This window comes from Platalea leucorodia (genome assembly GCF_965183815.1).
Source record: "Platalea leucorodia genome assembly, chromosome: 14".
Taxonomy (NCBI): Eukaryota; Metazoa; Chordata; class Aves; order Pelecaniformes; family Threskiornithidae; genus Platalea; species Platalea leucorodia.
In genome coordinates this window covers 5,196,210-5,215,947 of record NC_138836.1, presented here as the reverse complement: position 1 = coordinate 5,215,947, position 19,738 = coordinate 5,196,210, and the positions used below count along the sequence as shown (strand labels likewise).

Below are 19,738 nucleotides of genomic sequence, written 5' to 3'. Positions count from 1 at the left end.
GATCTCCTTTTCCTCTCCCGAGTATAAGCCTGGCCCATCGCAGCTCCACACTCTCTCCCTGCTGCCAGAGAGCCGCAGACCTTGTCATCTGCTGTTTCAAGCTGTAAAGCAAAGAAACCCGTGGACAGTGAAGCCTGGCTCAAAACTTGCCAGCCTGTCACCCCCGGCAGCACCAGTGCCCCTGCTCCCGGAGAACGGCATCAGCCACCTCCGCTCGGGGCACCGGCTCCGGAGAGGATGGAGAGAAGCCGGGAGGGATCCATTGACCCGCTGGCAGTTCTGAGCAGGTTTCACCGCGTCTTTCTCAAGGCTCTCTAGACACGAGTCCCAGCAGGTCTCATGAGGTCTCCGTGTTCACTTGAAGAAAGTAAAACCTGATGGAAGAGCTGGGCAAAGCTGAGAGAGAGGGTGAAGGACCCTCTCCCTCCTCTCATGCTCCTGGGCTCAGTATTGCCGTAGGTTGAAAAACCCGACGCTGGTGGGGGACTCCTTGACCGTCACTGTGATCAGGTTAGCGGTGACGTCGGTGACAAAGACGTGCTCGATCAGGCTGCGGGTGGGTTTCCAGTCCTGGCTGGTCTGGATAGAGACAGACATGTTCTGACCCGCGCCTGGGAAGGAAGCTGAATCCCGGTCCGAATCCGAGCTGGTCTCTTCTCCTGTGCTCATTTCGGAAAGGGCGGCCGGCTTGCGGTTCTCTGTGGCTGTGTGCCCCTCCTGCGTGCCGGCTGTGCCGCTTTTGGCCAAGTCTCTGTCGCCGGCCCGGTGCGCCTGCTTCTCGCTCTTGCCGCCGTCCCCCCCGGAGAGGATGCCGGTGCTGGCAGCATTCAACCCGGCACCCGCCGTGCCGCCCTTCGCGCCGGTGGCACCCACGCTCGCGGCCGCGCCGCCGCCGGAGCCTTTGGACAGGGCGCTGCAAAGGTGGCGAGGTAGGCTGCTCCCGCCGGCCGTGCTCGGCCCGTTTTTGACGCTCTGAAGGTTTAGAGCTTGGAGGTTCAGCTCCTGACTGGAGGCCGGCTGGCTGCCAGCCCCAGACGAGCTCGCCGGCATCTTGCTGCCGTTGTGCAGCATTTGGCCTCCCGCAGCAAACCCCGACTTCTGGTCCCCTCCAGTGCCACTGCTAGGAGTCTTGGCAGTCTTGGGTCCCTGCATGCTCAGCCCGAGCTCCCCAGATCCTTTCTGGTTCCTCATTTTTAAGTCCAGCCCTAAGCCGCTCTTACTGGATGCCTGGGCCTTCAGCGCCAGCCTGCCCAGGGGCGAGGTCTCTGCCGAGTTCTGGCTTTGGGACATCCTGTTCATGTAGTGCACGATGGAGCTCTGCCAGCTGATGGCCCGGTTTGGGCTCGTGGAGCCGCTCTTCATCATGTTGGGCAGGTTTTCCGCAGACGAACCCCCCGAGCTGAGCCCAGCCAAGGCACCCGGCGGGTCCTTCAGCACGGCCATGCCCGAGCCCTGCGCGCTGTGCTGGGGCTGCAGCTTCCCCATCAGCTTGGCGCCGCTGCCCACCTCCTTCCGGGACGTTTTCAGCACCTTTGTCAGGTTCACGGTCCTTCGAGCTGCTTTCTGCTCCGGGGGAAGAGGTTTCCGCCCACGCTTCTTCCTGGAAGTATCTTTCATTTCGGGCTTCGCCACCAGGATCTGAGCTTTCTTCTGCGGTACCGGGTGAGTCTCTCTGCTGCGGGGACCTCTCTTTGCTTCCAGGTCACTTTCGTCCTCTTCATCAGAGGAGGAGGAAGAGGAGGATGTGGAGGAAGAAGAGCTACTTGACTTAGTTTTTGCAGGCATCTCTGGTTCCTGCGAAGCAACGAAGAGAGACAGGGAAAGAGTTAACACACATTACCAAGTAACTGTTACGGGCATTGGAAATCCTTCAGTGTTGCCTGGCCAGGTGCCGCAGACACACGCAGGTTCTTTCCCCGCATTAGCTGATCTGCTCGTCCTCTACCATAAAATGAGTTAGGGAGCGTACAGTACAAAACCGCCCAGGCTTAAATACCAGGCGGGACCCTGGTGCCGGGGAACTCTTCTGTCTCCTACGCCATCGTAGCGATGGAGAGACGTCCCCCTCGCAGGCATCCTCATCGACCCACCCATCACTGCAATCTTCAGAGCCCCTCACCCGGGGGCTGCAGGCATCGCTGTGTCCTCACCACCCTCCAGAGGCTGAGCATCCACCGCACCCTGCGCTGTGGACAGACACTCGCCAGTGCCTTCCCAGGCCAGAGCCCCTCCAGTGCCGTCATGGCCGTGGATTTCCACTGTCACCAGGACTCACCACGTTTTTCCTGGGCCTGCCCCTGGGCCGCTTCCCCCTCTTCCGATTCTGCACTTCTTTTTCATGTTCCCTGAAAAAACAACGATTAAGGACAAGGTTTGCAGGGAAGGAAAAACCATCCAAAATCATCCTGGTTCCTCCCTTTCTTCTGTCATTAAAAAAATCCCCTTGCTCAGGATGCTGTAGGCTCAGCTCCCATCCCAGCGCCTGAGCAGCGGCTGGGAGGTGTCCTTAACCCCTGCTGACACGTGACGATCTTACGGGCTCCGAGCACATCACTTACTTGAACCCACACTGTTACGGGCACCCCACACTCAAGTGCAGTCAAAGAGCCCCAAGAACTGTACGGAAACCCAGGGACAACTGCACAAGTTAAACCTCCTCCATGTGGCACCAGGACCATTTACCCTGCGGGACCAGCACAGGTGACTGGAAGACTCGGACCATGGATCCGATGCAATGCAAGAAAAAGAACTACAAAGTGAGGAAAGGGTTATAAAAATTGTGGCCTTAGAACAAGGACAGCTCTCTGGACATCAGGGTACCCAGCTGGCTCAGCAGCAGGCATCTGCCCTGATTTACTGGAGGAGAGGCGAAAGGAAAGAGAAACTCTTGCACACAGCATGGGACTGAACTGCATGGATGGCTGAAATACATTTACCAAACTGCTCACAGAGCCAAAATCCTTTGCCATGCAGGACCTTCCCGCTGGTTACCCCAGTCCTGGTCCCTTTTTTCCACTGGTGCCAGTCACAGGCCTTCCAAAGGGAGGCATCGAGTTTTGTAACGCCGCCCCTGAGAGCGGCTCCCTGCTCTGCTCGCGCACGGGGAAACCGAGGCGGGCCGGGCAGCGACGGGAGAGCATCGCTGTTCGCATCCCTGTTCGCTACAATAACATCCCCGCAGCAAGAAGCTTCCCGTGGTCAGTGATGGACCACACGGCGTTACTCATCCTGAGCCAGTGGCTCTTCCAATTCATGGTGAGATTTGCAGTTTTTCTGGGACAACGGGATCAGGCAAACAGAAGCATCTGCCCCATCTCTGCTAAGCCTTGCCTTCCTCACACGCTTGCAGAGCTGAGCTTCCCCTCTGCTCGCAGCGAGAAGCAGCACAGCCTCCGTGCGGAGGAAAAGCAAATGCATTCCCTGGAAACTCTGCAAGTTCTCCCCTTCGCGGGGCTCATTTCACCTCTCCTGCACCTCCTGGTCTGGACGTGGTGGCCCAGGCAAAGCCCGAAGCGATCGTACAGGGAATGTTTTCAGATCACTGTATTATTTTGTAGATCTCCATTTCAAACGGACAGCGTTAGGCTGTAATACATATGGCTAATTAAACACTGTGCTGTTTGCGCTAACCACCAGATTCCATTCTTGAAAAAATGGATCCAGAAATGAGTTATAATTAAATCCTATCATAAACTTTAATGATTTTTATTAATATGGAGCCAAAATATTTGGCAGCACCGTGCTTACCGTAGCCAGCTGGCTACTTTTTTACCTCTGTGTGTGATTCCTGGTGTATAATAGCTGCAGAACAATTGCGGGTCCCCGCTCGGCTCCGGCCAGTAGCCCTGGCCCTGACAGAGGACACCATTTTCTCCCACCCGTTACTTCCTCGCCCCTCTCATAGCTGTGCCCTCCACAAGTCCATTTTGGTGCCTTCCGAGCCCCGCCGTTCCTGCAGCCCCAGGTGCCATGTCCCCACCGGGGCCTGCCGTCACCCCCCAAGCACAGCGAGGCCCCGACCGCCGGACGGGGAACGAGAGCCAAAGGTCTCTGCCGCGCTCCCATTGTACAGCCAGCGCAAAACCAGATTGTGCGCAGGGCCATAAATTCTTCGTGTTTACCCAGCCCGGGGAAAAAAAAAAAAAAACCAGTCCTAGGTGGACCTGAACTGTAATTTCAGGAGATGAACAAAAGGGCCGTGCCACAAAAGGCACGGCGAGCTTCAGTCTGTTGTTTCCACAACTTCCACCGCACGCGCAGCCAATTAGAAGTTAATTGACTTTATCGTTCGCTTAGAAATATTTATAGTTTGCTCACTTCTTTTGGAAAGCGAGGAGGAGTCTTGGATCAAGGATGTTCTCCTCGGGCTCCCAGCTGTTGTGCCTGCAACAGAAGACACGGACTGGGCGAGAGCGGGGGGCCGGTGCTTCCCGCCGCCCCCGTTACCGGCCCGGCACCGGGGAGTTCATCCGAGGACAAACGGACCCTTCGCACCGCCCGGGCCGAGCACCCGGCGGGGAGCGGGGCATCCCCGCACCGGTGCATCGGTAGGGGAGAAGGGGCCGGGGGAGGCAGATCGGGGAGGGGGCGGCCACGCCGCGGCGGGGCGAGGCGAGGGGAGCCCGGCGCATCCCCGGTTTCAGCGGGCGGGCGGGGGGCCGGTGCCTGCCCGCCGGGGGGGGTCCCACCGGGGTCGGGGGGGGGGGGTCGGGGGGGGGAAGCGGAGCCCCACGCAGCGGCGGGGAGGGCCGGGCCGCGGCAGCGCTTATTTGTAAACAAAAGGAGCGGCGCGACCCGAACAAAAGCGGCCGGGCGGGCGGTACCCCCGCGGCCCCGCACCGCCCCGCGCCCCGCACCGCGCAGCCCCGCTCACTTGGAGGACCAGCCTCGCCACTTGACCAGGTACTCCAGCTTGCCCTGCGGAGAGAGACGGGGAGAGGCGCGTTAGCGGCGGCGGGGGGCGGCCGGGGTGGAGGGGGGGCGGCGGCGGCGGGTCCCACCTTGCGGAGCCGCTTGCTGAGGATGCACTCGGCGGCGAAGACCTGCTCTCCCACGCTGCTCAGCTCCTCCATGGCCCCGGCCCCGCACGCACACGCACACGCACACGCACACGCACACACAAGGGGAGCCCCCGGGCGCGCGCCCCCGCCGCCGGCCGCGCGCGCCCCCGCCCCCCCCCCCCCCCCATCCCCGCGCGCCCCTCGGCACAATGCGGCGTGCGCGCCCCCGGCGCGGAAGAGGGGGGGGGGGGAGAGGAGGGGGATGGGGGGGGCTCCCCAAATTCCCCGCTGGCCAATGGGGAGCGGAGGGCGGGGCGTGGCGGCGGGGGGGTGGGGGGGCGGCATTGTCTGCCTGCGACCCCTCCCCTTCCTGCCCACGCGGGGGGCGGCCGCTGCCCGGCCGGAGCGGGGACAATGGGGACGGCCCGGCCCGGGGCTTTGTTCCCCTGGGGGGGGGGCACCGGGCAGCGCGAGGGGGGGGGATCGGGCAGCGCGGGGGGCTCCCCAGCCGGCTGCCTGCACCGACACGGGCCCCACGGTGCTGCCCGCCCTGCCTGCCCTGCCCGGACAGCCGAGGTCCCTCCCCGGGGACAAAGCAGCGGCGGGGGGCACAGCCCGGGGCCGGGGGCAGAGCTCCCTCCCGGGCCGCAGCAGCAGCGCGTTTTTGGTTCTGAAACAGTTGATGATAATGGAATAAAAGCGTATTTCCGCGGAGGGGTGGCGGGTGTGTTCATAACCATCGCGCGGTGGCGGCTCCCAGGCTGGGAGCCAGGTATGGCCTTGGCCCATCATCCTTTCCCCGCCACCGAACCGCGCTAAGGAGCGTACCGCGGTAACGACCGCCGCACCGCACGCCATCGGGGCGTGCAAGGCGGCGTGAGGAGCTACTACACCGCGGTTGTGCGCTGTGGGCGTGGAGCAGTGAAATATGGTGCTTTACAGGCATGGAAGAAGATGAGTCAGCACCTCAGGGAGTTTACAACCGCGGGCCCAGAGCCTGCGATTAACCGTGCAGGAGCCAGAGGGAAATGAATTTCCGTAGCCCTGGCGCCTGGGTGCCCGCGGTGCGCAGGGGCTGAGTGGGATCCGGACGGGCGATGGGGCGTCCTGCGCGCGGGGCCTCACGCCAACCCCGGGCTGTGCCGTCTCCGGTAAGCGATGCTGAATTTAGCGAAGCGTTTTGCACGCGCCTCCGTGAGCTGCAGGCTGGCGCGTCGGGCTGTCCCCGCTGCGGGCGATAACGTCGCTGCTGGGGAGCCCCTGCATGATGGAAGGGGAAAATAGCCTCTTCGTTAACGGAGCGGGGCTGGCTGGGTCTATAGGACAGTGGATGTGCCTGGGGTGCTGGGACAATACGGGGTAATGGTCCTAGGTCGAGCGCTATCACATTTTATTGTTTTCTTTTTACAATTCCTGTGGTTGTTCGCTGACCAGGAGAACTGTTAGAAGCGTTTTTTTAACCAAAGGTGACACAGAAATGTAACCCAGCGCTGCACTTCTTTCTTTCGAGTTAATTTACCTTTCGTCAGCTTTGCTCTTTGTGTGCACCACATCTTAATTTTTAGTAAAAAAAGGTGTGCGACTTGCCATCCCCGCGCGCATGAGCCGTGCGCGCGCACAATACGGCATTCACGGCGGGGTGCGTGCGGCTCCCGTGACCGGCCGCGCCGAGCGCTCGGGGCGAGGAGCGCGTGGGGCTCGCCCAGCCGCCGGGATCTGGCTCACCGGTGCCGAGAGATGAACGCCACCGGGAAACGAGCCCTGATTTGGGGAACACCGGGCGGGCTCTTCTCCCAGCCGCCCCTCGGGGCTGGTGTTCCCGAGCTCCCCGTGAGGACGCAGGAATAAAATAGCTGTGCTTTTCCTTCCTGGAGCGAAGAAGAAAAGGCTGGCGTGAGCGGAGGTGCTCTGTTCGCTGCTCGCTGAGCCTGAGAGAGGCCGGGGGTCGGAAGCGGGAGCAGCCCTCGGCATTGGGGTCTCTTTGGGGCCGCAGTGTGTGCAGCGTTTGGGAGGCTAGCGCCTGGCGAGGGGCTGTGCCAGCAGCTTTGTCCCTGACCCCTCGTGGCCGGCCCCGAGCCGTTCGTTTCCAGCGATGACCCACGTTTCTTTAATGCCGTGCAGCCCCAGCGCCGCCCGCGTTCCCGCTCACGCCTCCGCGTCAACGGGGAGCCGAGTCCCCTTCGCCTGTCGCGGGGAAAAGGGCTGCGCTGCTCCGTGGACTGGAAATCTCCTTTATATCCCCAGGAGTTTACTGGGAGCCGGTCCTGGTCAGCACCTGGGCTGCGGTGGGCTCTCTGCTTTCTCCCAGTTCTCCCCAGTTTGGAGCTGCAGGTTATTTTGCGTAGTTTAAAAGCTGCATGGGATGGCTGGGGCAGAGCGGGTGTTTCCTCGGAGGGCAAAGCACACCAAGCCCCGGCTGTCGTCTGTTCTGGGGTGGCAGCTCTCTCGGGTTGATCGCAGGTTTCCCATTATTTGATGTCTTTAACGGAGCCCTGTGGTTAAGTGAAAAATCTCACTTTTTCTCAGAAAAGAAAAAGGCAAAGAAAGAAAAGAAATCACGCTAAGCATTAAAAAAAGCCTGAACTTGTGGCTTTGAAGACTTACAAAAACAGGAAGTGAATAAAAAAATCCTGCATTTGTTTACATGTTAAAATCTCGTGAGTTTTTACATTGCGATGCAGATCGTTTGCTCTCGGGCTCAGCAATAGCACAATGACCTTGCTGGAAGCGTAGCTGCCTGCCCTTTCCCAGTGCTGGGGGTGCCAGCCCAGCGTCGCCCGGCTTTCTCTTTGGCATTTCAGGATGTTTTAGTGATGAAAACAAAAAAATTGTCTGCGAGTGCCTTTTGCCTCTGCCCGTCTGCCTTCCGCTGCTGCCTCCAGCTCCCCTGGGAAGGGCAGGGACGGTGTCTGCACGATGGGACGGAGGGCAAGGAGGGCTGGGGCTGTGAAGGGAAAACCCAGGGGGGTTTAGGGATCCTGGGACAGTGGGATGTCCCCGTTCTGCTGAGTCGGCCAGAGGGGACTGTCCCAGCGATGGCGCTTCCCTGGGCATCGCTGGCCAGAGCCACCGCAGAGGCTGCACCGGCTCTGGCTGCTGGCTGGGGCAGAGCTCCCCGGGGAGATGCAGGAGGAGATGCCCGCCCGCTGCTGCCGAAGCTGCGGCTCCACCTGCGAGTGCCTTTGGGCTGAATTCAGGGTTCTCCGTCCCTGACAGAGGCTTCACCTTCCCAGAACAACTTGGGAACACGGAGTAAATAGCTCGGCTGCCACATTCCCCAGCTCCAGCCGAGCTAAGTGACAGCGGAGCCAATAAACTCAGCAGTCGCCGAGAAAACCTTTGGCATCTTAAAAATGAGACTCAGACTCCTGAACTAATCTGGTGGAACATAATTTTGTAGCTCTTCCCAAGTATGCCAGACATCCCAGGAATGCCGCGTATGCTACGTTATGTCGGTAGCGGGGGGACTGTCGCGCCGGGGTGGAGGTTTGCTGTCAGAGGAAGGTGTTCTCCCGAAGGCCGGACCTTCCTGATGAAATCAGTGATGTTCTGGCGGGTCCGAGGGCTTGGAGCAGGCGGATGAGCAGGGCTGCAGGAGCGAGCGTGGCGGGGCCGGGCATCAGCCAGGAGCGAGAGCCCATCCTGTTGGGCTTTGTACCAGCGGCGAGGGACCCGGCCGCTGCCGGGGGGCTTGCGGAGCAAAGAGCCCCGGCCGGGGAGGTGCAGGGTGGGGGTCAGGGCCGTGGCCATTTCCACGGGGCGCTTGGCCTCTGTCTTTGTGCCTGGACCCACCAGGGAGAAGGAGCATCGGCAGGGGTGCCCCGCGCTTCCCTCCGGCGCTGCGGGCTCGGGGCTTTCCTGGCTCTGGGTTAACAGTGACGGGGTTCTCTGAGGGGGTGCCAAGTGCGAGTAATATTCCTGACTTCAGAGGATGAAGCTGGGGCCAGCCCGGGGAGTGGCTGGGCCATGGTAGCCATGTTTGTTGTGGGCAAATGGTGGTTGTTTTCCCAAGGCGTCAGCCAATTGAAGCACAGAGATCTGCATATCATTTGGGCACCGCAGCTGAGTGCAGCCGGGTATGGAACCGTGCAGCTCGCAGGATGGGATGACCAGCGAGCACGTCGTGTCCGGGCCCCGTGGCTGGGTGCGGGAATTGTAGGGGCACGTGCCGTCCCCAGACCGGGCATTTCAAGAGGCAGCAGTTTTCCTGCAAACTGTGTTATATGCCATAAATAAATACGTGTATGTATATGTTTGTTGTTATGCTACCATCTTGGAGCAGTTGGGACCCCTGGGTAGCAAGCATCTTTCTAGTGCAGGAAAAAGAAAGGGAAGCAAATGGTGTGGAAATGCATAGCAAATTGGGATGCAATACACAGCAGGGCTCTCCCTGCTGTGTGACCCCCAGCCCCGGGGAGGGGGGCGGTGGGGAATGAATTACTTGGGGATGGGAGGGCGGGGGGAGATGCAGCACTCGGCAGAGCAGGGATCTTGGCTCAGCCCAGCCGCGCATCAGGCAGCGACTGCGTCCACCAGCACAAACCAGTGCCGGGTTTGCCAGCGAGGCCAGGCAGGACTTTGTCCGTCGGGTAAATGTTTGGTGGAAATGTCCCACGGTGAAAGCGCACAAGGTGTGAGATGCAACGGGAAGGGCTGGGAAGGACTCAAAGGAGGACATGTAAAATTTGGCAGCGTCTTCTAGATTCCAGGGTTTGCTGAGCTGGAGACTGTTGTGGGCTGGGGAGCAGGGGGTCAGCAGCCGGTTTAGGCTGTTGCAGCTCTGTGTGTCTGTGGGGTTAAACCCCCTCCCACGCACGGGGGGAAGGATCTGCCTCCCCTGTCCAGCCTGGGACTTCAAAGCATCCCTCATTGCGGGGCTGTGCGGTCAGAGGGGAGGAAAGGACTGGAAGATTTAAGGGAGTGACGTGCATCTCCAGGGCATCGCTGGGAGCAGCCCCGCGTGTTCTGCTGCAGCCAGAGCTGCACTGGGTGCTGCGGGCTGGGGAGCACCCCGGGCTCAGCGGCTGCCAGAGGTGGGCTGCGCTGGCCCAGGCTTGCGCCGCTGAGAGCTCCAGCTTTGGGTTATCACCGAGCAGCAGCGACGAGGCGATTCCTCCCCGTGGAAGCCACCGAGGCCTTTCACACCGAGACCCGGTGGGAGTTTATTGGCCCGGGGGCGGCTGCCGGAGCTGGGCGAGCGGCCGGTAACTCCGGGCACGGCGAGTTTAACGGCCGAGGGGATGCTCCTGGACCGGGCTTTACCGTGAGCTGCCCCCCCCCCCCCCCCCCCCGCCGGGCGCTCCGGGGGGGGCGTGGGGCGGTGAGCGCGGTTCGGGAGCCACCGCCCGCCGGCTGCTGGTACTGCACCGGGCCACCGGGCCACCGGGCCACCCAGGGGAGCAGCAGCTGGGCCGGGGCGAGGGGAGAGGGTCTGGGGGGGCACAGGGAGAGGGTCTGGGGGGGAGGATGGGGAAGCAGGGCCGGGTCTCTGGCCAGGGAGGGGAGTCCTCCCGGTCCCTGCAGTGCTCAGAGACACGGAGTTTGGAGGATGCTCTGTGCTGTAAACACAGCTGGACTAGAGAAGTACCGTGTTCCATGCTTTCTTTTTTCTTTCCCCCTGTTCCGAGTGAAAATAGCTGCTCTAGGGTACGTCTAATGGCAAACTGAATGATTTCAGGGGCAATGGAAGTCATCCTACCAGGGCTATGGCAGGGTTCAGTCTTCAGCCAGAGAAGTATCGACCTCATGAGAGATTTTTCTGACAGAGCCCTGTCTCACTGAAACACTGCCTGTTGAATCAGGAGCTAAGTTCCCGTTCACAGCTGAGGCAAAATTCAGCTGTTAGGTAAGGATTCCCGTCAGGAGGTTGGTCGCTATAAACTCCACGTTGCCTGCATGGGTCTGGGAACCAGGCTGGGAGCAGCCCTCAGAGCATCCTCCTCTGTACCGGCCGCAGTCGACTGCTGGGCACACCGAGGACCCCCGGCACGGGGCCGTGCGGAGCCTGGCAGTGTTGGGTTATGAGCTCTGCAGGCTCTGACTGCCGGGATCTCAGGGATACCAGCTTCACAACCAACCTGGCTGCCTCTGTCTGTAAAACAGGCACGGTTGTGCTGACCTGTGCAGAAAGTCCCAAGGTCGCCAGGCGGATCACTGGGAAAGTTGCTCTGCACTATTATTATTAATATTATTTTAAATAATATCTGCAGTACTGGCCCGTGCGGCTCCCCTTTCGGAGCCTCCCCGTTGTTTGGTGCCGGGCTGTTTGCGCTGCGTGCTGCCGGCCTGACCCCCACCCCCAGCACGGTTTCAAGCCAAACATTTTCTTCCTGTTTTTCCGAGCGGAGCGTGCGTCTCCTGTTTCATCTCGTTGGGTGATGCAGGGAAGGCAGCGCGAGCAAGTCTCTATGGCAACAGATGTTTATCGAGCCCCTGAGATGAGGCACAGGGTTGGGGAGAGGCACTTCAGCATCTGGGATGGGGTCCGGGGCAGCTGCCAGGCTAACGCCCCGCTGGAAGGGCTGCGACCAGGGCTGCAGGACGGGGGGGGTGCCCTGCTCCCTGTCCCCTAAGCCCCAGCCTGGCCGAGGGGTCCTGGGCTGTTTCCTGCAGAGAGAAATTTGGCTTCGTATGAGGGCCTTTCGCATCCAGGGTGCATCAGCCCCGCTGCGGAGGGGGTACCGGACGGGTGGCACAAGCCGGCACAGGGTCTGCATGGCCCTGGGCTCGGGAATAGCAGGGCTGGGTGTTTGCTTTGAACTGGGGGGTCTTGGCCATGTCACTGCCGCATCCTCTGTCTCTCCAGAGTACATCAAGAATTAATGTCCTCCTCCCAGAGCTCCCAGGAGCTGACTCAGGGCTGCAGATGGGTTAAGTCTCCTGAGTGCTGCTATGGAGTAGCACAGCCGGGACCCATTCTGCCTGTGGGTTTTGAGCTGGGGGGGGGGTGTAGGTGGTATTTCCCATTTTTGTGACAAGCATAAGGGACAGAAAATGTCAGTCAGACAAGTAGAACGGTGCTCAGGACACCCAGGGCTCTCAGGGCAGGGGCTGGAAACACTGATTGGCTTTGGGATCCTTCCGAGGCTCCTGGGCTGGGTGGCTGCCTTTGCCGGAGCAGAGCTGGTTCTCCCAACACCGCTGCCGCAGCCAGCCGAGCCCTGTGGCCAGCAGAAACGAGCTGGGCCTCCCTGTCTCAGTGTGTCAGGGCTGTCCACCCTGTGCCAGAGCCCAGCACTACGTACAGGAGGCTCCCAGTGCACTCAGAACTTCAATACGCTTTTAATTGCTTTAGATGCTCAACAGGTATTAACTGTCCCTGATCTGAACTGAGTTGGAGTTGTTCTGTCTCGAGCAGACGGGGAAGTTGGGGTAACCTTGTCAAGGTCAGACTGTACATCAGTGCCAGCTCCCACAGCGGTGCATCCCGGTGTGCACCCCAAAGCTTGGGAGAGATAGATACCTCCTCCCCAGGACTCAGTTCTGGAGGAACGTGGATCAGTAATTTAGGGAGGTTTTGGGAACTCTGTACAGTTCTCTGACACCAGGACTGGTTGTCTTCATGCGACATGTCCTTCCTCATCTCTCCACACATTTCTGGTAGAGCTGCCTGGAACTCAGAGGCTGCCAAGACAGGAAAGCACAGCCCTGCTGTTAGTTATTTCACGTATACGCAGCCCGCAGATATCGGCTGGGGGTGCGCCGTGCTGGAAGTGCCAGGAAATTAGATTGAGAATTACTTGTCCTGATGGGTCTCCAGGCACATACGCACAGTAAAGGCAAGCAACAAACTTATGTCCTTATTTCTCTTGCAGCCACACAGAGAGCCACAAGCAATGAAGCATTCGTGATGCTCACGTAACTGCTGTCCTGCCCAGACCCAGCCGCCCACAGAGGCCGGGGAGCAGAGCGACAGTTAGGCAATGGCAGGCAGGAGGCTGGAGAGATGTCCAGCCCTTCTTTCTAGCCCAGCAAATGCCTTGGGTGTTGTCAATGCTGACCCAGGCAGTAAAAATCCAGTGTCCTTCTGCTTGAGGTGCAAATGGTCTGCTGTGCCCCGCAGGGAGCGGCTGGTGGGCAACACGGGGTTTCACAGATGGATAAAAAACAGAGAGAGACCAAGAACAAACGGGGCACGTGCCTGCCTGGACAAGAGCACTTCCAGGGTTTTTTTCCAGGTATCCTTAGAGTCGGTTACCTCTGGTGGTGGTGGGGTTTAGTATATTCCTCCCCAGCATCCCAGAACAAGAGCAATTCCCAGCATCACCGGCAGCTTCTTGGCAGGAAGGCGAGGAGCACTGGAACCTGCAACGCCTAGAGGAGGAGTTCAGCGTTAGCCTGGTGCCCGGCCCCCGCCCAGGTGAGCAGCACCCCGTCGGGGAGCTTGTGCGGGGACTTCGGCACAGCCCCAGCCCCCGCTCTGCCGGCCCCGGCTGATGCTGCGCTGGCCTCAGCGCCCTGCGCAGCTCCTGCCGCTGAGCGCTGAGCGCTGTCGGAGGCTTTGCCTTGGCGGCGGGGACGTTTCTACAAATTTAAAGCGAAGCCTTCCCGGTTCCCGGGGGCCGGGGGGCTGCAAGCTGCGCGCTGCGGGGGAGCACAGCGGCTCGGCGTGCGGCCATGGGGCCGGAGCCGATGCCCGGTCCCCGCCGGGGCCCCCGAGCCGCCGGGCGGTGGCGGGAGCGGGGGGGCGGCGGGCGGCTGCCGCCAGGTGTCGCTGTTCCCGCGGGAATCCCGGTGTTCCCGGTGCTCCCCGTGCTCCCGGTGCCCACAGTGTTCCCGGTGCTCCCCGTGCTCCCGGTGCCCCTGGTGCCCCTGGTGCTCCTGGTGCCCACAGTGTTCCCGGTGCTCCCCGTGTTCCCGGTGCTCCTGGTGCTCCCCGTGCCCCCGGTGCCCCCGGTGCTCCCGGTGCTCCCGGTGCCCACAGTGTTCCCGGTGCTCCCCGTGCTCCCGGTGCCCCTGGTGCTCCCGGTGCCCACAGTGTTCCCGGTGCTCCCGGTGCCCACAGTGTTCCCAGTGCTCCCCGTGCTCCCGGTGCCCCTGGTGCTCCCGGTGCCCACAGTGTTCCCGGTGCTCCCCGTGCTCCCGGTGCTCCCGGTGCTCCCGGTGCCCACAGTGTTCCCGGTGCTCCCTGTGCTCCCGGTGCCCCCGGTGCTCCCGGTGCCCACAGTGTTCCCGGTGCTCCCCGTGCTCCCGGTGCCCCCAGTGCTCCCGGTGCCCACAGTGTTCCCGGTGCTCCCTGTGCTCCCGGTGCCCACAGGGTTCCCGGTGCTCCCTGTGCTCCTGGTGCTCTCGGTGCCCCCGGTGCCCGCAGACTCACGCAGCATGGGCCTCATGGCCTCCAGGGAGCCGTCGTGGGGCTCGGGGGTGATGCCCAGCAGCTCGCAGAGGAGGGCGTAGACATTGACGCTTTCGAAGGGCTCGACCAGCAGCCCCTGCTTGAAGTCCGGTCCCACGGCGCGGAAGATGGTTTTCATGTTCATGGCCTCGTTGTCAAAACCGTGTTCCCCCTTGTTGGCCTGGACCTTGAGTCTCTGAAAGGGAGAGAGGATGTGAGCGCCCAAACCCTTCAGCCCCCCAAAGCACGGCCTCGGGGAGGCGGCAGGGACCGAAGCAGCAGCGCTGCTGGGTGCCTCCACCTCTCCCGCATGTGGCTCTTGCGTGCCATGTCCTGCAGCCACAGGGTTTAACAGTCTGCTTGGTTTCTTTGAGTTTTTGAAGTTGATCTCATAATAAACTTTGCAGAAGCTGGAGGGTGCTGCCTAGACACAGCTCTCAAGCAATTACGCTTTGCAGGTTCCCTCCCTAAATGTCAGCGCATCCAAATTTTGTTGTGCTGAGGAGCTTCACCGTGGGAAGCTGCCTGCCGGCCTCGGCTTTGGGCCTTCCCTTAATGCCAGGCTAGGAGAGAATCCTGCAACTGATATTCTGTGTTCATGCAAGTCCTGCTCTAAGACTTCTGGACCTTTTATTTTCTGAACAGCAGGAAGGTCTGGAAGAGCTGGAATTTCCATCTGTTTGTAGGGAGACCAATCAACATGCTTTTTATCAAGGGGTGCTATGGAAGGAGAGGAGGCAAGAGGCAGATCCCCAAAAGACAGTAAGATACCTCTGTGCATACATCTTACCCCGTGGATCACGTATCCTGGATCGCTGTACAACAGGAGCGGGGTGATCCGGGAATGGTTGGCGTAGTGGAATCTCTTCGGAAAGTCTGCTTTCTTGTACACGTGTAAGTTTGGGTGGGCATTTTTTAGGACTGAATACACATGCTCTAATTTTCCTTCTTTTGGCACCAGTAGTCCATTTGGTCCGTAATCTAAGAGTTCGAACTGGATGTCTTTAAATGTGAAGTTCTGTACTTCCTTGATGTAAATCTCGTTGGTCTTTATGACAGTCTCCATGCCGTGGTCAGACGTGATGATGAGGTTGAGGTTTGATTCCAGGCCACTTTCCTGGATACGCTGCCTCAAGTAACCGATGGTTCTGTCCACCTGCTTGATCATGTTTTTCCTCTGCATGGATTCAGGGCCGAACTTGTGTCCTGCTGAGTCCGGCTCACCGAAGTAGAGGGCGATGAAGTCGAGGTTGTTCACCGTGAACCATTTCATGACGGTGTCAATGTTCTCTCTCCAGTTGGTTTCATTGCTGTAGTTGAACAAGGGGGGCTCCACCAACTTCATATTCACTTCTTCCCCTTGATATTTCGCTTTTCCTCCAGGGAAATGGATAGAGCCTGTCTTTAAACCCTGTTAGTGGAGACATTGCATAAACTCACCTGAACTCGCTCTGCAGCATTTCTCCATCTGTCAGTGCAACCACCTACTAATGCGGTTAGTTCATTCAGCCCCCTAATGTCTACCTCGGCCTCTAATGAGGTTTTCTTGCTCATTGCCAATTAAAAGTGATTAATTGAAGGCACTGCCCTTCCCAGAACTCCTGCACGTTGGTTTTCTCATTGCGTTAGTAACACTAGTTATAACTTTGGAAACAGTGACCCATTTGTACCTTGCATGGATGCCGCGGCTCTTGACCATCAAGACGTTAAGGTGTGTTTTACTCCAATCATATAAGCACTCACCCTGAAGTCAATGGGGCCAATTTGGCAGGTAAATACAGGCAAAGGTACATGTCTTGGGCCAGGTCTCAGGTCCTGTCTCAAAGCCAGATTCAAAGCCTACTGGGATCTAGGAAAGCCTCGCTGCGGTCCCCAGTGAAGAGGGGACCAGCCCCTGATGCTGCTGCCCCGCGGCCCTGGGTGAGGCTGTGGAAATCAGGGTTATGTCTCGGAGTGTGTGAAACTCCTGGGCTCGTGATGCTCCCTAAGGAACCGGCTGAGGTTTCTTTAAACAGGAAAAAGATAACCTGTTTTATTAATGTCTTAATAAAGCTGAAATGCATCTATTATTTTTTTGCTATTTTTAATAGAATGAACATAATTATTCCTGCCACTGTCTGGGGATTTAATTTTTTTGCCGGTCTAATTAGCCTGTCATTTGCAGTGAGGATGTTAGCTCATGGCCACTAGAGATCGTGGCTTGCCTGTAGCTTTTACTACATGATTGCAGGCAGGATCCGTCTGTGCAGGGTCTGTGTGTGAGGAGGCTGCCGCACTTGCCTGTCTCTGAGCAGTGATCCAGATGGGCAGGCTGCCGTTGTCCCACCAGCTATCCACGCCTTGCGTGGTGTGGTAGGGCAGCTTCACACCCGTGCTGGTGTTGAACCACATGTTGTGAATCACCCCGTGGTTCTCCAGGTATTTCCCTGTCAGGAGAGATGGAGGAGGCGGGGGTGAGCCAGGCTGGAGGGGGGGTCTCGCCCCTGCGCTGGGCAACGGGTCAGCAAGGAGCTTCTGCCTCTCGTCCCCCGACCCAGCTCTTCCCCTTGCCTCTGCTTTGCCTCCTTCCCCCCCTTCCTCGTACAAAGTGGAGTTCCCAGGGCAGGGAATGAGATGCTGGGGGATGCTTGCTCCTCACGCGGGTGGGTTGATCCCAGGCGGGTCTCACCTGGACGCCGAGCCCAGGCACCCGCGCCCCTGGAGCTGCCGGTGCTGCCTGCCCTGCTCCTGCCCACCTCGGCACAGGCGGGGTTCACCGTTACCCTGCATTTAACTCATCACTTTGGTGTTTCGCTTTCTCTCGTGTTTACAACTGGTGAGGTCAGCACGCAGCAAAAATCCCCATTAGAAATGAAAGACTTGCACTTTGTACTATTACATTTCATGCTATTTTTATTATTCTGGTCCTGAAGACTGCACCGTTCCTTCTGCACGATAGCCCCATCCTCCCTTGTATTGACAATGCCTCCCTGCCTTTTCTCATCAGCAGATTTCATTAGCATGTTCCACTCTTTTATGCCAAGGTTATTAATGAAAATCTTAAATAAGATTGGCTCCAAAATCGATTCATCAGGAATTCCCCTGTTGCCCTCCCTCCAGCTTGACAATCTCCTCTCAGCATCACCTGCCGTCCTCTTCCCTGTAGCCCGTTACTTCCCCACGTTAGAGGTTTTGTACTAATCTTCATCTTCTCCATCTTAACTAATGATTTCCCGTGCGGCACTGTATCAAATACATTACTGAAGTCCAGAAAGATTAAATTTAGTCCATCTCCCTTGTCTAAAAAATAATTTGTCTTATCAAAGGAGGCTGTTGGGTTTGTCTGGTGCTATTTACCTTCGATAAATACAGGTTCGGTTCTATCCCTTTCTGCAGCTATTGCCTTGTCTCTCGCTGACTGGGGAATCTGGATTAGGAGAATATTGTCTGGAATATTATTTTGTATTATTTGTGCCTTTGTAATTATATTTGTGTTCGCAGTGTTGTACTCAAATATGTACACAGATCAGAGGCTATTGATATTTGGCACCTGTAGAATATAAATAATGCAGGTATGCTAATAAAAACAAAGGGAGGACACTGTAGTGAGAGACTAATTTGTGCCAGAGCTCAGCACTAGTGGCTAAAGTAAATGAAGCCTTAGGCTGCAGGAACTGTACTTTAATCTTTGTTTTGTGACTCCGGTAGATAGGGAAGTATAAGTAAACTTTAACTACAGCTGCGAGAGTGAACCAGGAGAAGAGGAAGCTCCAGACTCCACGAAGAGGGTTGGATGAGCAGAAGTGCCATCGGGAAATCAGGCGGCTGATAGAGACTATAAATCCAGTAACAACCGACAGGCACCCAGCTCGAGCTGCAGATAGCACGCCTTAGGAATAAATATATACAAAAGAGTTGATGTGATCTGTTATTAAAGCAGAATTTAGGGATGAGCCCTGTTGGGGTGGCCTCTGCGTAATTCCTACCGCGGTTTAGGTGGCGGCTGCATAATTCCTACGACATCTGGTGCTATTTACCTTTGATAAATACAGGTTCAGTTCTATCCCTTTCTGCAACTATTGCCTTGTCTCTCGCTGTTATTTCCAAAATACAGCTATTCTGAAGCTTTGCCTGCTGCTGAGGCTGGATGGCTGCTTGACTTAGTTTCCTTTGCTGATGCCTAAGCCTTGAACTTGCCCTTCCCCAGCCTGCACCCTGTGCTGCTCCGTCGGGCTCGGGGCTGGTGGGGACTCACCGGTCAGCAGCGTGAAGTGGCACGGGCTGGTGATGGTGATAAAGGCGGGAGTCATGTACCGCGCCTTCACCCCCTCCGCAGCCATAGCGTCGAGGTTGGGGGTGTCCACGTCCTGGTCATAGTTCCACCGAAAGCCATCAAAGGACACCAGGAGGACTTTGTTGCGGCTGGATACCTGCTGCACGGGGATGCATCTTGCTAAAGAGAGGGCAGCAAATACAAACCCCAGTGAAGCGAACATCTTCATGTCCTTGAATGGGAGTAGCACAGACATCCAGAGAGCTCACATTAATACAAGTGGGATGGGACTAAGTTCAGCTTTTATCTAATCTTGCAGTTGCTGATCAGGTGCATGGCCAGCACTTTGTACCAGAATGACCCTCTTTGTTTTTTTGTCTAATTGGAGTGGATTAGCTTAGATTTCCTTCTGGGTCAAACACCGAATCTGGTGGCGTCAGGTGCTATTTTAGTACTCACGAATGCGAAGAATTGCTTGTGTTGCAGGAAGCTGCCTTCTGCAGGCAGCCCATGCGAAACCTGCCTCCCGCCACCCCGTGCCCCAGCCACACCCCGGGCTGGCTCCCTGCAGCCTGTTGCTGTTGCATCTGGACCGCGGGGTGCATCGACATCTGTCGACTCTGCCCCTGTGTCCTTTTCACACTCCTGGCTTTTGGTGCCCTGCTCTTTGGTCAGCAGTTCAGCTTCAAAAGGCAACTCACCCCCCTCCCAGGGCCACTCGTCCACCTCGAGAGGGGTGCTCAGAGGCTCAGAAAGGAGCCTGGATTTACCCAAGGTCCTCGAGTGTGGCTTTGTGGAGCTACATGCTGGGGAAGGAGGCTCTTTCCTGGATCCTGGCCATGCCAGCAACCCCCAGAGATGCTCCAGAGGGTGAACCTGGCTCTGAAGCCCCTGTGTCCCATCAGCCCAGCTCCCGCTGCTCGGGCTCTGCTGCTCATCATGGGTGACCCTCATCGGCTCATGTGCTGCTGAGCTTCGCTGTATCAGCATCCCATTTGATCAGTTATCTGCTGTTTTTATGACTTCTCTGGGGTTTAATCATTGCTGATGACTCATTTCTGAGCAAAACTGAGTTTAAGGCTTTTGTAGACTTGTGTAACAGAGGTTGCCTTCTTTCACCAGGGTCTGAACTCTCTTAACATTTGTGATCTC

At 58.2% G+C, this 19,738-nt stretch overlaps 2 protein-coding genes across 2 annotated transcripts; both read right to left on the bottom strand.

Moving 5' to 3' along the window:
* Positions 1 to 444: 444 nt before the first annotated feature.
* CBX2 (chromobox 2) lies at positions 445 to 5,075 on the bottom strand (the record flags this gene model as incomplete). Its single annotated transcript, XM_082326456.1, has 5 exons — positions 5,001 to 5,075; positions 4,874 to 4,917; positions 4,318 to 4,383; positions 2,276 to 2,345; positions 445 to 1,794 (listed from the first exon to the last, which is right to left on the bottom strand). The coding sequence occupies exons 1-5, from the start codon at positions 5,070 to 5,072 to the stop codon at positions 445 to 447; spliced, it is 1,602 nt and encodes a 533-aa protein (XP_082182582.1). The 5' UTR covers positions 5,073 to 5,075.
* Positions 5,076 to 13,215: 8,140 nt separating this feature from the next.
* ENPP7 (ectonucleotide pyrophosphatase/phosphodiesterase 7) lies at positions 13,216 to 18,809 on the bottom strand (the record flags this gene model as incomplete). The annotated part of the gene is made up of 5 exons (XM_082326538.1): positions 13,216 to 13,304; positions 14,317 to 14,530; positions 15,125 to 15,745; positions 16,615 to 16,760; positions 18,569 to 18,809. The coding sequence occupies 5 exons, from the start codon at positions 18,807 to 18,809 to the stop codon at positions 13,216 to 13,218; spliced, it is 1,311 nt and encodes a 436-aa protein (XP_082182664.1).
* Between the last annotated feature and the right edge of the window lie 929 nt (positions 18,810 to 19,738).